A 16,583-nucleotide genomic window follows, 5' to 3' on the forward strand; every position below is an offset into this window, starting at 1 on the left:
AAAACTCTCTCATGATTTACTCACCCTTATGCCATCCCAGTTGTGTATGACTTTCTTTCTTCTGCAGAACACAAATTAAGATTTTTAGAAGAATATTTCAGCTCTGTAGGTCCATACAATGCAAGTGAATGGTGATCAGCACTTTAAAACTCCAAAAAGAACAAAAGTAATCCATACAACACCAGTGGTTAAATGAATGTTTTCTAAAGCAATTTAAACTCTTTGGGTGAGAAACAGATAAAAAAAATCTCTAATGCGCGTTCATGAGAGGACTGATAACACGCAGCCTCATGCGTGATGTAAGCACATTGTCGTGTTCAAATGAAAGCAAAACCAATTAAAGGAATGTTCAGGGTTCAATACCAATTAAGCTTAATCGACAGCATTTGTGGCATAATGTTGATTAACACAAAAATTTATTTCGACTCGTTCCTCCTTTTCTTTAAAAAAAGGAAAAATCGAGGTTACAGTAAGGCACTTAAAATGAAAGTGAATGGGGACAATGAAAGTGAATGTGGCCAATTTTTGGAGGGTTTAAACACAGAAATGTGGAGCGTATAATTTTATAAAAGCACTTGCATTAATTCTTCTGTTAAAACTCATGTATTATTTGAGCTGTAAAGTTGTTTAAATCGTAATTTTTAGTCATTTAGGGTTTGTTGACATTACATCGTAATGTTAAGGAAGCTGTAAAATTGGCTATAACTTTACACAGAAAATGTTTGTAGTGAATTTATCACACTAAAATCATGTTTACACGCAAACCCTTTTGTCTTGTGGCTAACCTTTTGAAACAGTGAGTATTTTAGCATTCAAAAATTGGCCCCCATTCACTTCCATTGTAAGTGCCTCACTGGAACCTAGATTTTTGCTTTTTTTAAAGAAAAGGAGGGGCGAGTCGAAATTAATTTTTGTGGTAATCAACATTATGCCACAAATGCTTTCGATTGAGCTTAACTTGTACTGAACCCGGAACATTCCTTTATGTTTGTGAACCGCGTTCTTTTGTAAATAATCCAAGCTGCACTGCCGGTTGTATTGTGTCAGTTCTTGCGTGAACATGCCAACACGCCTACGTCACGTGAGAGACTGCGTGTAATTGGTCCTCTTATGAAGGCACATTGGAGAGCGACCAGAAGTAAACAGTTATAGTTAAAAGTACTTAAATATTGATCTGTTTCTCACCCAAAGAGATCATATCACTTTAGAAGACATTCATGTAACCACTGGAGTCGTTTGGATTACGTTTACTATGATTGTCTGTGCTTTTTGGAGCTTTAAAGGGCTGATCACCATCCACTTGCACTGTATGGATCTTCAGAGCTGAGAAATTCTTCTAAAAATCTTTGTTTGTGTTCTGCTGAAGAAAGAAAGTCATACACATCTGGGGTGGCATGAGGGTGAGTAAATGATGAATCATGTTTGGGTGAATTATTCCTTTAATCTTACTACAGTCTAAAATAATCAACTGAGGGCATTTTCCAAACTGTATTTTTGCACCCTTGAAGTGCACTGCGGGAACAGCACACACTCGAAGGGTCGTTCCAAAAAAAATTCCACGAAGGACCCTTAACGAAGGGTACATTCATAATGACATGCTCCCTTTAGGGTGCCCACGTAAAGAGCTCTGTCCTTTGGAGTGAGTAGAGCATAGGGATGATCACTTTTGATTGGAATTTGCCTAGAGATCTCATTGGTAATTTTTCTTTCTTGTGGGCTTTTTCTACAATTCAAAGAGTTGATGTTACTGTGCTTCATGGAGTGGTTTAATATTTCCCTCCTAAAGAGTGACAGCTGCTAGAGTGCAGTTTATATTTGCTACTGTGGCAAATTTATCACCCATCATTTATTTCCCGTTATTGCACTCACCAATATTGATCGACTTCAAGAAGATATTACATAACAATTTTCGAACAGACAGATGTCTGTGTTTTAGCACAACATTTCATTCTTATTCAGCATGTATTGTAAAAACAAATAGCCTGTTAAAATTGAGTGTTTTTGGCAAACACTTCGTCTTGCTTTGTAAATTTCCTTTAAGTGACCAATTATGAACAAAACACACACATTACTGAGAGGAATGCATGAAATTGTAAGCAGTCAGTGGTTTACAAAGCAAAAGGGACTCATGACCCAATAGGTACTGTATAAACAGAGTTTAGATGTAATGTATTTGTTAATGGTGTGTAATTTCATTTTACGTTAAAATACTTTTTCCTATCCAAGCTCCTATCCAAGCTTAATATGCAAAGTTAACTTGGGAATGATTCCCTTGAAAAGAGTGTGGCTCTTTTAAAACATTGCTCTGTTTGTTTGAGCAACTCGGCCAGCCAAACACAGCAACACTGACTCAACCAAGTTTGGGGTGGAATAATCTGTATGACCAACCATGAAAGACAGGGGGAGTGTTCGTAAAAGCTCTTTTAATTTTTGCAATTTTATTTGATGATGCTAGTGAAGCAAAAATGACACACTGGGATGAAAAAGGAAAATACAGAACTCCGCTGCCTTAATCTGAGCAATATAGAACACACCACTGACAAACGAATGGCTTTAAATATGTGATCCTGAGAAATAACAGATGTACGGGTTTAAAGAGTAGATGCCCCAGATCATCATTACACCCAAAATTTGCATTTACATGAAATGTGAAACTCCTCGGAGTGTTGTATAGCCTCAGGTATAGCGAGGAGGCTCATTTGGAAGAAGAAACTTTCCCTGCTCTCATTACTCTCTCTGATACTCTCAGTTCTATACTGGGGGAACCTCAAGTGCTGGTGACCCTCCTCACATCTGGGAGATGGTCTTCAGTGTTAATTCTGTCTCCCCACTGGAGACAGCTGACTCAGCGAGATCTGTTTTATTGAGATGGTGAGGACCTCTCAGTTTTCAGGGAGGCTGAGTTGGTGCCTGACATTCAAGGGATTCCTCAGTTTTGAGCCAGAGTGATTGAGTTTACCTGGCAAGGAGTCACATATCTGTGATCTGTGTAAAGCCTTGCACACTGTACAAGTTTGGCCGCGATTCTACCGTCTGAGACAAATTTCAGGAATCCTAAAGGATTTGTGTCATCGTAGGGCAAAATCGGCACTCTTACAACGTTCAGTATGACATGTTCACCGACAGCAGATTAATAGCCTTTTCGATGATTTTTAGCCTCCAATGAAGTTCTGGCAGTGTCAGAAATTTAGCATCGCAGCCGTATAGTGTGACTGCTATTACGACGGCCAGATGAGATATTCAGCTCCTTTCTCGCACCCAAATTAACTTGGAAAGAAGCCTGCTCCGCGTTTGCACCACCATAGCAACATTTGTGCCCAGTTATCACTTTACTCAAGCTCTTTCAATGTTTTTTCTTCATTTCATTTTATATAAAAAGTTTTAATAAATAAATAAGCAGAAAATACTTGGAGAAAAGTGTAACACTTCGCAATATGAAAGCATTATTCTCTGAATTTAATAAATACAGAGCTTAGGCTACAAAATGAAAATAAATAAATGATTGCATTTTCTTAACACATTTTTTTTTTACTATTATTTTATTTTACATTTATCATGCATTTTCTTTACAACTTTATTTTAATTACTATTTTACTTTTAATAAATTTACTTTAAACATCTGAAAACTTCTTTAGTTAAGATTCACACCACTCCAATTTTATAAAAAAATAAAATAAAAATTGAACAATTTATACCCATTTAATGGGTCATTTTAATCCAAATCAGCAGATACAGTTGGATACAATTATAGAAATCTATGTCATGTTTGTGCATTATCCACAGGGAATTTGCGAGCACGATATATTATTAGCCTGCATTATTTTTTTTAATTTTGCATGTCCTATAGGTTACTAATCAAAAAGAGGAGAAAGGCATACTATAAACCACCTTTTTTGTTTTCCCCAATGTGAACCAAAAAGTTTGTAACTTTTCGGGCCACAAGTCTTTTTATTTGCTTGTTGTAGGCTACCTCTCCCACTTGCGTTCATTCTCAACATCTGTAATTTTTGTATTTGTGATCAGGCTGTCTTATTATAGGCCTATCTGACAAAATCCATCTTTCTTTTCATATGTTAGCAAATGCTCGTGATGGAGTGGTATTGGAGCAACGGAAATGCTTATGTCCTGATTTTCAGAAAAAAAAATTGCTCCTCCAGGACGGGCAAATCTCGCCACTTCGCATCTATTCCGCAACGCTCCCGTAACGTGAGTTACGTTCACTGATCATGACGATTGGTACCACATTCGGCTACGATGTGTAATGTACAGTCTGACATAATGTCGCACAGTGTGCCATGGTTATATCAATGTGTTCATATCATACAGTCTGACAAGCAACAATCCTAAAGGACTGTAAAAATCGTACAGTGTATGGCGGTCTTGAAAGAATTTCCTGCTTCTCTGATTAGTCTGTTGCACTATTGGAAAAACAGGTGTTTAAAGCATCCATTCCAAACTTTTTGGTGATAATGAAGAAAACAATATATTGACTTCAAGTTTGTGTTCGTTACTTTTAAAATCAGTTAAATCAAAATTGAGCCTATTTACCTTTTTAATGCACATACTTAATGACTTAGTGCACATTACTCTAATCCACTTAAATTAATCTTTTATCAAAATTGAATACTCTTACTCCTGCTCTGATAGGACTTCCCTTTTTTCAACTCCTCCCCTAATTTCTGACTCCATTTTAGGATGTTATAAAATCTTCTTTCTCTTTGAACATCTTATTTCTCTCTGAAATGCATCTGATTGTGGAAGTAAAGGGGTTGCAAATGGCATGTCAAATGAACCATTTCAGTTTAATTATTTTCATCCAACCTATTCTTGTTTAAACCGACTTTTTATGATTGGTATAAAGTATGGTCAATTTTGCAGATTATTATGGCGAGGAACTGCCCCGCTTAAAGGGGAGCGGGCCATTTGACCAACATGCAAAATGGTCAACCAATGTTCTTTCTAGGGGTGGGAGAAAAATTCGATTCTCCAATGCATCAAGATTCTTTCTCCAACAATTCTGAATTGATTCTCAAAAAATTCTGAATCGATTCTGAGTTTAATTTAAACCTTGGCAGTGAAGTGACATTTAAGTGCGTGCCAGAGACATAGTGAGATGGTAGAAAAGTGCATATACTAATACCAAGCGCACACTACAAAACTGATCGAAGAATGGATGTATCAAAAGCACAATCATCATTCTTGACTGATATTAGGATCCTTAAATTCTTTACAAACTCAAGCACATAGCAACAGAAGGGTTTATTCGTCATAGCACATCAACAAAAAAAACATGAAAGACAAGCTTGCACCTGTTATTCACTGATTTGCACAGAAGGGAAAAATAGCGCTAATGATGAGACAGCGGTTTGGGAGACGTGGGTGATGTCTTTCAATTTATACTTATAACCTCATGTATTATTTGAGCTGTAAATCTGTTTAAATTGTCATTTTTACAGTCATTTTAGTGTTTCATTGTTTGTTGACATTGCATCGTCATGGCAACGAAGTTGTAAAATTGGCTGTAACTTTACACAGAAAAGGTTAGTAAGCAATTTGGATACGCAAATTTACGTCTTGTGGCTATACTTTTGAAACAGTGAGTATTTTAGTGGTCAAAAATTGGCCCCCATTCACTTCCATTGTAAGTGCTTCACTGGAACACAGATTTTTGCTTTCTTTTAAAGAAAAGGAGGGATGAGTCAAAATACATTTTTGTGGTAATCAATATTATGCCACAAATGCTGTCGATTGAGCTTGACTTGTATTGAACCCGGAATAACCTTTAACATTTTATAACTTTCATGAATAACATTAACACTAAGCATTATTGGATTATGCGACGCTTAACAGAGATAGTTATACTGAAAATACATTTAAATACTTATGAATTTCATTTCCCCAAATTTTTTGACTGTTCCCTTACAAAACTGTTAGCAAAGGGCCCTGAGTTATAGGCTAGGGATTGATTAATTCTTAATTAATAATGTAACACTAGTTAATACTGAGTGTGTGAATTAAAGGTGACCTATTATGCAAAATTCACTTTTACATGGTGTTTGAACATAAATGTGAGTCGGCAGTGTGTGTACACAACCACCCTACAATGTTAAAAGTCCACCCACTCCTCTTTCTTATATTTCTATTAATCAAAAACAGTGTCTCAAAATGATCGGTTTTCGTTTCTGCTCTAAAGTGACGTCACTTTAGAGCAGGCCTCGCCCACGACTGGTGACGGACTCCACCCTATTATCATAGATCCTCCCCTGAGTGATCTACACACAGTCCGCCATTTTTTTCCGCACTGGAGCAGCTACGGTGAGAAGAATAATATCTCAGCTTCGTAAGCGTCATAAGTGCTCTGTTGTTGGCTGTAAAAGTGAACATAAGAGTCTTCATGTACTCCCAGCATCAGAGCCACTGAAGACGCAGTGGACAAGTTTTGTTTTTGAAGCAAATGTGCCCCAAAACATACCGAAATTCATGTATGATTGTGCATATCATTTTACACCGGACTGCTTTGTGAATGAGGATCAATATTGTGAAGGTTGCACGGGAAAGGACGAGTCGGGAAGCTCAGACACTGTCAAAGTCACTTTACATTTCAGTTTAGTTTCAAGTAGTTTCAGCAATGGATTTCTATTTATTTTAGTTTCAGTTTTATATAACCATTACACAGTGGTGGTGGTGTAGTGGGCTAAAGCACAGAACTGATAAGCAGGAGGTTGCTGGTTTGAATCCCCACAGCCACCACCATTGTGTCCTTGAGCAAGGCACTTAACTCAATGTTGCTCTGGAGGGATTGTCCCTGTAATAAGTGCAGTGTATGTTGCTTTGGATAAAAGTGTCTGCCAAATGCATAAATGTAAATATATGAATTTAATCATTTAGGAGATGATTTAACCTAAAGTCACATACAAATGAGGAACATCACAAGCAATTATCATACAAGAGACAACAGTATTTGCAGAATTGCAATGCCAAGTTTTAAGAGTATACTAGCGTATTACAGCAGCTAGAGCAGAACAAAAAAAATGGTAGAGTAGAGAAAAGAGAGGGTACATAGAGTTTTCTTTTTTTAATTATTATTATTAAATTTTTTGGGAAGTGCCTTTGTTTATGGTTGAGGTCCATTGACATGATAATGACTTTTAGTTTATTTCTTAATCATATAGTTGAGGAACTAGCAAAACATTGTCTGATTTTAGATTTTTAGATCTACAATTAGCAGGACCTTTGAGGAAAGATTAACACATGCATGGTAAAAATGGGTGGGAATCAAAAGGTAACTGGCGATAAAATATTATCGATATTTAGGTCATGACACGATATAAATAATCTTCATTTTTAGTGTATTGCGATTCAAAACGATAATGTATATTGCAATATTTTAGTCACTGTTTTTCATTCTTCTTCATAGGACTTCAGAGAACTGTTGACAAATCACCAAATGCATTGTTAGATTATTATAAAAGTGCCTGAAATCATTTGAATGTGAACCATTAATTTGTAAACAAACAATGCTGACCCTCAAATGAGGAGGTATTTATACTTGGTCACTATCCAATCATGAAAAGACCAAGTGTAAATGCCCTCCAAGACAGATTCGAGACGGATATAAATCTCCAGAGGTGGTTTGAGATGCATTCCATGCAAAACTCGGTCAAGTGTAAATGCATCTGGCTGTTCAAGCCACATACTACATGTAAACTGAACTCAGCTGTTACTGAGTATTTGCATCTGGGCTTACATCACACAATAAATAATACCAAATTAAGAAATGGATGCACGTTGTTGGAGAGACAGACCTTTTTTCTTAATTTAACTGATGCAGGTCACTGACAAACCCATGAAAATATTTGATTAAACACATGAGACCTCATTTCTCATGAAGCAAAACCTTTTAGATTTTGTTTCTTCATTTTATCACTCCCCAGAAATAGAGTAAGCGTGCGTCTCCTCTTCTGTGTCACTGAAGCCTGAGCACTTTGCGTTCACTATCAAAGTTTAGATTTGTTCATTTATATTTTTGTGGGAGTTTGGCACAATCCTCTGCTGACATCACACACATTAAAGCGTTTGAGAAGTGCTTCACACGCTCTTTCGGACAGGAGATGCTCTGGTTGACGCCCGCAGTGTGGCTCAGTGACGCTCAGATTTCAACTGAATGACCCACAAATGTGCTGTTGATGGCTTTTATATATTAGTTTAAAATTCTCTTATTTGGGCATCAAAATAGTATTGGATTTTGAGGTGCACAATAATCACCGATATCTTAAATAACCACGGTTAGATCAAATAACTGCGCTCAGACGATTATTTAATAATCGCGACAGGCCTAGGTCAGACATAATCCAAATTAATCAAATTAGATTACCAAAAAACTGTAATCCAATAGATTATGTTACTAATTCCAATTTTAGTCATGTAATTTGTAGTCAGTGCTTGATTAAAATTCTGAAGTAATCTACCCAGCACTGCATATCGATTTTTTCCCCCACCTCTATAAACAATGTGTCTTCTCAGTCTAACTGATTTCGTTGTAAAGTTTAATGTGACTTTGAAAATGATTTACGAAATCATCAGTTTACGAAAAATTTTTAGACTGATAGTTTTGTCTAAGTTTTAGTTGGCTAGATGATAATTACCCTGCAGTTGTCTGCTGCTGTTAAGTCGTTTGTGTGGGACTGGGTGTTTATGTGGTCTGCTCAGGAGAATGAATGTAAAAGACAGTCTGGGCACCAACCGGGAGAGTTGTATCCCATCTAGAGGTTTAACTTCCCTGTTTGTGGGCTCCTGCTGGAATTCTCCTTCTAGGCAAAGCTGAGAGTGATGAGAATCCAACCAGTTCAGCCACGGTTCACTTTACCAGATTTCCCTTTCTCTTTTTCTCTTTCTGCACTTCAGGTTGGCATGCTTCCCAACTGCAGTGTTGCTGTTATTGCACAAGCATGGATTTATATGTCTGTGCGTGTGGTGACCCAAACGCTTATTGCAGTTGCAAATCTCTTTGCTTCAAATGTGAAAGAAAACAGGAGGCATTTCATATGACAAGGAGCTCTTTCCAGCAGAATGAATCAAACCTCTCATATGTGCCCTTGGACTTGAGTGAAATAACTTTCAAGAGCTAATAGTTCTGGCCCACCAAGCTATACTTGAGGTTATTTGTTTCTCCTGACAGGTTTTAATAGAGAGAAAAGGCTGTATTTATCTTATCATATCTACAGTATATGTATATTATCATTATTCACTCTTGTGTCATTCTAAACCGGAATGACTTTTTTTGTTCTGTGGAGCGCACAACGAGATGTTTAGCAGAATATCCAGGCTGCTCTTCCCCATACAATGAAAGTAAATGGGAACGCACACTCTCAGTCTCTATAAAGGACAAGGCACCATAAAAGTACTGTACAAGTATACCATAAATATAGTGCACAAGTCGACATTCCTGGTCACTGTATGATTGAATTGTATGGAAAAGAGAAGTGTGGCCATTCTGCTAAACATCTTCTTTTCTATTCCATGGTAGAAAGAAAATTGCTATATTAATTTGCTAGAATGTCACATTTAAGCAGTTCAAAGTTAATACAATACAGTAGATGTGACATCCACTGTCAACGAAGTAAAAGTCAAGCAATTGACCGTGACCATGCTTAAACTTGACCATGTGTTAAACTTGGTTTCAAATATAGCAATCAAGGTGTTTCATAAGCCTTGAATTTATTGGCTATTGCACTGGAACTAACATAAACTCTGCATTCTCCACACCTTCATGCAAACAGCAATGCTTGTTGAGTACTTGAGTTAAACCAATAATAATTGAGGTTTTATGAAGCCTCTTTCTTTGAGTATTTCCTTTTTACCTGAAGTCTTGGTAGCACATGTTCCGTGTTTTCGTATAAATAGGCTGCTGAGTGCATCTGTACTTTTACCCTCCTCTGTGACACATGACATTCAACAACAGCAATATATTTCCCTCGCCATGTTACAACCGGTCTCTCACATTGTTCCCAGGGTTAATAGATAACACACATGATGCACTGATATTTATTTGTCTTTCTTTAAAATTTAGGCTTGACCCAATTTCCTTACGCAGCTATTTTTGTCATCTGTATAAAGAAAACCACAACAGCACAACACACAAAATCATCAGAACAGCAGTTAATTCTTAAAACTAGAAAAAAATTACGATATATTCTGTCTTAAAGGTCTTAAAGTCTTAAAGGTGTAGTACACCCAAAACATTTAACTTTGCCATTATTTACTCACCCCCATGTCGTTCCAAACCTGTATGATTTTCTTTCTTCTGTACAACACAAAAAGAGATGTTTGGCAGAATGTTGGGGACTGACAATCTAAGTCCCTATTCACTTTCATTGGATGGGAAAGAGCAGCGTCAACATTTTAAACAATTTCTTCTTTTGTTTTCCATGGCAGAAAGTTATAACAGGTTTAGAACAACATGACGGTGAGTAAATGGTGTCAGAATTCTTCTTTTTGGCTGAACTAGCCCTTTAAAATCTTGATAACAATAAATCTTAATTTAAGATTAGTTTAGATTTAGATATTTTTTTTACTGGAAAACAAGACATGGAAAAAATGACTTTTGTATATGCTTGACCACACCATCACCATAACCTGTGTTTCTCCTTGTTTTCCAGGGCCGCTCTGGATCTATGGGTACATGAATCTGAGTTCTACCGGCCAGATGCCTGAGATGGAGGAAGTAGATACCAATGAGAGGTAAGAGCACCACCACCATCATCTGCATTTTCCTTAACATGTTTAAGCTGACCTGTTAAGCTGGCCAAAGTTAGCTTATAAATAGACCCGGTTCATGCATAAATCATTGAAAAGCATTTTAACCCTGCCTGGGGCCTTTGCATGAATTCACTTGAATGGCACAACAGTGACATACTACCATATGTTCACCTCAGTAGCCTGCTTTTTTTAAATGTCACTGCTGTAAATGCCACCGGTTCCCTCAAGAATCCAAAGGAATGCAAGCTATATGGAACTGCTGGGGAAGCTGCTTCAGAATCAGGGGGACTTGAAGGTCTCCAGAGAGTTTGGGCCTGTTTGCACAGCAGGACAGAGGAAATATGGTCTTTCTTTGTTGGCATCAACTTTCTCCATTGCTGTATCTGCTTACATTTCCCCCAAACCCTTAGTTAGTATCCTGTAACATAACTGGAGTCTCACAGCACTAAACAACACAGTAATGACAGTTATAAATAGCACGGAGTGTGCGCTGCTCATGGAAGCGTCTACATGTCATTGTCAGGTCTGCTGCTGTCAGTGAAATGTTATGCCATTTAAACATTGTTGCTGTTTACATTCAAGGTGCCAACTAGGGGTAAAACAGTTCCGATAACCAATATTTTATCACTATTATTGGCTGATAATTATAATTTTTTTAGTTTTTTTTTTTTTTTTTAGTTTTTTTTTTTACCAATTATTTGATTAATTTTTGACTAATTTATTTTCATGACTCTTTCAGACATTCGTGATTTTGAAATAAAGATTTTTTTACAATTTGAAATAAAGATCTTTTTGCATAATGCACGCACAGCCTAACTGGCACGCTCATGTTCATCAAGTATACTCAGATTTGTACAGTGTATGAATCTTTGTTTGATGTTTAAGTTTTACATTGTTACATCCTTGTGCAGTTTCTATTCCACTCTGTCTAACTGTTAAGCCAATACTCTTGAAAATTGGCACGTTAAATTACAGAGAATGTTGAGTATTATTAATCATTATCATGTACTTACAAATCATGGCTAGAATTAACAGTGATTGTATCGGCACTTTTGAGTTTGAAAAATTGAATCCATTTATTGAAACAGCAGCGCTTGCAAGACTGTAAAAGAAATAGTGTTTAAGTTTTAGGTAAGCTTAGATTTAAGGCTTTGCAAATTTTGCACATACAGTATCTTGTTTTTAGTCAGCTGCACACAAGAATCAACACATAATCACTGTGCAGTATCAAGACAACTATAAATGTTTCAATATAAATTAAAATAGACATAACAATGTAGTATTTAAATAAATTTAAAAATATAGACAAATCTCAATTTGGTATGCAAATATTTGTCAACCATGTTAGTTACATTCTATTAGTGTAAGTCAATGGGACATTTTCAAACTTTAATTTAAAAAGTATAAAGTAAAACACCTAAGACAAACAAAGTTTAAAAGGAGTCTGTACATTAAGCATTTCAGGCTGAATTAATAGCAGAAGTTTAATAATAAAGGGTTTAGAAAAAACACTAACCAGAATGTTTCAGGAAGGTCAACATAGTGCCAATTTGCAAGCACTGCAATGAAAAAAGAAAGAGAGATTAATTCTAAGACAGTACCCCCAGTAAAAGCCTTATGCATGGTAAAGCTAGATGCTCCGGCTGCCATCCAGCTCTCTGTGAGTCTGAATTCTAGCGCATCCAACAAAGCTGTCAAATCCTCAAATGAGGAAACACAACACCCCAGTCTGAGTGTGAGATCATCATTGTACCCGCAGATCTTAGAGGACATGTTGTCTTTTCAAATATTTTCATTCATACCGGCAAGCATCACTGATCACAGAGTGCCCTGTATCACTATAAACTCCTTGGCAAGATCCACTCTTTTCAGGTGCTTATCAGCAATATGTCCCTGTCTCCAGTGAATGCCGCAGTCCTTATCCCTCTGTCACTGTATACTGCACTCTTGAAGAATATCTCCAGAGTATCTTGGAAGTTACTGCACTTTATGCTTAGAGGAAGACAGGAGAGGTTATTCCAGGTCTGTGCCATGTTCAGATGAGGAATTCTTTGATGTTGTATTTTAAGACTGTCATAAGTGGGGAAACGTTATCCAGAGCTGTCATAAATTTAAAAAGAATGATGGGTAACTCTGCAAAATTAAATGTAAAGATCATAATTTTATCATAAGAGCCTGTCATCGAGCTCAACACTAGAGGTAAATACCAATGTGCTTAATGATGCAGTTTGAGCTAATGTTAATGCTCTGTTTAATGGGAACGAATGAGGATGCACAAATCCAGAGCTTTACTCAACTTTGGAAAGCACTGGGGCCACAGAGCAGGATCACTTAACCTCCTAATGTGCTTTGTAAATAATGTATGTTAATGAGCCAAGTAGACTATGTTTGGTACACAGAATGACCAAAATCATAGTTCATTGTACAGTATGCATTAATACAGAAACGGTATATATCATGATAACATTTTTTTAGTTGGAAATTCAATGCAAAAATATTTTATATATTATATAAACATGTTGTAATGTCTGTTTTGATAACTTGATATCATAACTTGATAACTTTTATTTGGAACTTGATGGACGCAAGAGCAAAAACAAAGATTATTCATAACACATGAATGAAAATTCCGGCATCAGTGCAGAAACAGCTTCACATTATGTAACACTTAAGGTAGAAACACAACTCCAAAAATGATTGGAGAAACCACATTTGAAACCTATACACACAGTTAGATACCATAACAGTCAGGTAGAAATCCCATTCATTTTTACCATAGGCAAATTAATTTTAAAGGATAACTTATAAACCTTTATAGACAGACCTACCATGAGCTCCGATATTGTTAATCAGTGGTATATGCTGCTGAAGAGAAAAGTTCCACCAGTCAGTGAATCGCGGCCAACAAAGCACTCCAAACAAACACTCCAACCACCACCCACTCACATGGTGTACTGTGAATGACGCAACAGATTCGATCTTCCTGCACTCTCAAGCTACTTACTGTATATAGTTGTAAATATCTGAATATTTTGCAATAAAATTCAAATATCTTGTTTTTGTACTTTCATTAGTTTGAATTTTTTCAATAGCTTTTAATTTGATTATGTCATTCGCAATGCTTCATAGGATTGTAGTTCATGCCCTCATAAAAGACGGCAATTTGTCCGATTTTCAAATACTTTTTTGATTTAAGTCAAAGTTTGTAATGGCATGATTCACCTCGGAGCTGGTTGATTTGATTCATGGCTTACACTTTTTTGTGAAGGAGTTTATGAAAAGCCTATGAAAGAAATTAATTGAAAAATAATTCCAGAACCCAGACAGCTAAAAAGAGTGCGGGCGCTGTTGTGCTCTATTAATGTGGTAAATTGTGATGATGCTTTACAACCATAAACAACCTACAGCTGCATGTTTACACTGAACACAAGAGAAGTGACATGACAAAACTAATTTGCTCCTATTATTATTATTATTAAAAAATGGTATAAATAAAATAGCTGAATCCTTGCTGATTGAAACATTTCTATAGTTGCACAGTACAGGGCATAGGCGTTTCTAGGCATAGGCGAACTAGAGGGTCCGACCCCAGGGATCATTAATGATGAGATCGCTCCAGCAGTCGAGAGCACCACAACCCCACCCCCCCCCCACCCCCCACCCCCACCCCCAACCCAACCCAACCCAACCCAACCAAACCCAACCCAACCCAAGGGGGTGACAATAGCGATCTCACCTAGGGTACAGAAATGGCCAGAAACGGCCCTGGCACAGTATGCAATATGTCATACCGCCCAGCCCTTGGTAAAATGGTAAGAAGAAGGACCACTTGTTAGAAGCGCTGCACTAATCTGATGTCTGTCATTTACTTTCTCTCTTCCACCCTCTCTCTGCTTGAACAGACATGCTATTTTAGAGATGTCACAGTCTTTTGATCTCAGCAAATCAACCTGCACATCACCCCACTGCTGTAAACTTTACTATTGAACCGACCTGTGAACTGCTGCTATGAGTACGGTGACAGGTCTCTTTGATAAACTCCTGACCTAATGATATGCACTTGAAAGTAGTCATGCAGAATTTATGACCCCTGTGTGAATTGAATGCAAACTCTCATGTTCCTTACAATACAAATGTATTGTATTTTACAAAAGAATAGCTCTAAAGCCTTATAATTTATCTCTATAACTATAGGTGCAAAGTCTCTTGTGTATTATGAGGAACCAAGACTAGGTGCCCGGTGCATTTCGTTGCAAGCTGGCACTTCATCAGTGGCTCAGAACTAGTGCACATACAGTGCATAGTGAATAAGACATTTACTTAAAGCACACGTGAAGTGCTTTTACTTTGAAGTTGCACTCACACGCTTGTGCGGGTCCGGCGCGTGCAGAAATCTCCTGACAGTTTAAGCAGCCTGGATCACCTGCTTGGATTGTCACAGAGTGACCGTCATGATTTGTGAATCAGAGGAACTTTTTATCCTTATCCTGACATTTTGATTCTGGCTGACAGAATACGTGCTTCAGAGGAAGCTATTAGATGAGCGCTTGATGGGAAGAAAATGCTGGATTTCATGAGGTTCGTAAATTACATCTGTTTAATGAGATATCTGCATATTTGCAGACGGTATATAATAGACGTTTTATTGATATTTGCCTTATATCATTAGAAAAGAAAGTTAAAAGTGACAGGGAACTGCTGAGGAGAGGCTGATAGAATACGTGCTTCTGAGGAATATACTGTATATGAGCGCTCCACAGGATGCTGGATCTGCTCAAGTTGTGTGAGGTTGGTTTATTACATCTGTTTAAATGAGATATGCTTATATTTGCAGATGGTATACAGTATGTTATTAGTTTAATTGATATTTGCCTTTTTATCATTAGACAAGACAGTTAAAAATTACAGGAAACTGTTTAGGAGAGAGAGGGAGAATGAAACAGGCGCTGCCATGGCTCTGATATGTGGACCATTTAAATGAGACTGTATTGCACACAGGTCTATTGTAGTAACAAGATGGCACATAAAACGAACCGTGACTGTACATATCTCAGTCGCTTCACATGCAAGTAGGCGATTCTCAGCACCCTCAAGAAACAAAACAAGCAAACGGGAAAATGTATTGGCCGATGCGATAATTAAAAAATTCTGAATATCAGCCGATTTATTGGTCTCGGCGATATATCGGTCGACCACTACTCAGAACGCAGGCCAATATTTTATTGGCTAGAAATTGTGACTGCAATCTCAATAAAATAATTTTTTAAGTCATTATCCAGCAATCACAAACATCATGGAAAAAACATGGAAATTCATAGAAAATTCTTCTTAACTACCTTCCTATTTTCTTCTTGATTTCTAATTTAAGAAAAAAGTTAAGAATTTTGGGTATTTACGAAAGAAATAAAACTCTTCTTAAAGGATTAGTTCACCCAAAAATGAATATTCTCTCATCATTTACTCAACCTCATGCCATCCCAGATGTGTATGACTTTATTTCTTCTGCTGAACACAAATTATTGATTTTTAGAAGAATATTTCAGCTCTGAAGGTCCACACAATGCAAGTGAATAGGTGCCAAAATCTTGAAGCTCCAAAAAGCACATATTGCCATCATAAAAGTAGTCCATACGACTCTTACATGTGTAAGAAAAAATCAATATTTAAAACTTTTTTACTATAAAATGTAGTTTCTGCCCAGCTGCCCAGCTGCCCAGCTGTCAAATATACGCTGCCTCTCGCATGACGGAAGCGTGCTGGAAAGTTCACGCGAGATCTGACGTGAAATACGAGGAATGTTATACAGAAGCTGAATTGGTTTTGCT

At 37.1% G+C, this 16,583-nt stretch overlaps 1 protein-coding gene across 1 annotated transcript in view; it reads left to right on the plus strand.

Annotated features, from left to right (window-relative positions):
- Nucleotides 1-16,583, plus strand: part of LOC127417998 (5-hydroxytryptamine receptor 4-like) — a 151,873-nt gene that overhangs the window by 27,051 nt on the left and 108,239 nt on the right. The window contains exon 2 of the mRNA XM_051658303.1: nucleotides 10,659-10,740. Within this exon, the coding sequence (XP_051514263.1) occupies nucleotides 10,659-10,740 (82 nt within the window). The remainder of the gene's footprint in view (nucleotides 1-10,658; nucleotides 10,741-16,583) is intronic.

Source organism: Myxocyprinus asiaticus, chromosome 27 (genome assembly GCF_019703515.2).
Source record: "Myxocyprinus asiaticus isolate MX2 ecotype Aquarium Trade chromosome 27, UBuf_Myxa_2, whole genome shotgun sequence".
Taxonomy (NCBI): domain Eukaryota; kingdom Metazoa; phylum Chordata; class Actinopteri; order Cypriniformes; family Catostomidae; genus Myxocyprinus; species Myxocyprinus asiaticus.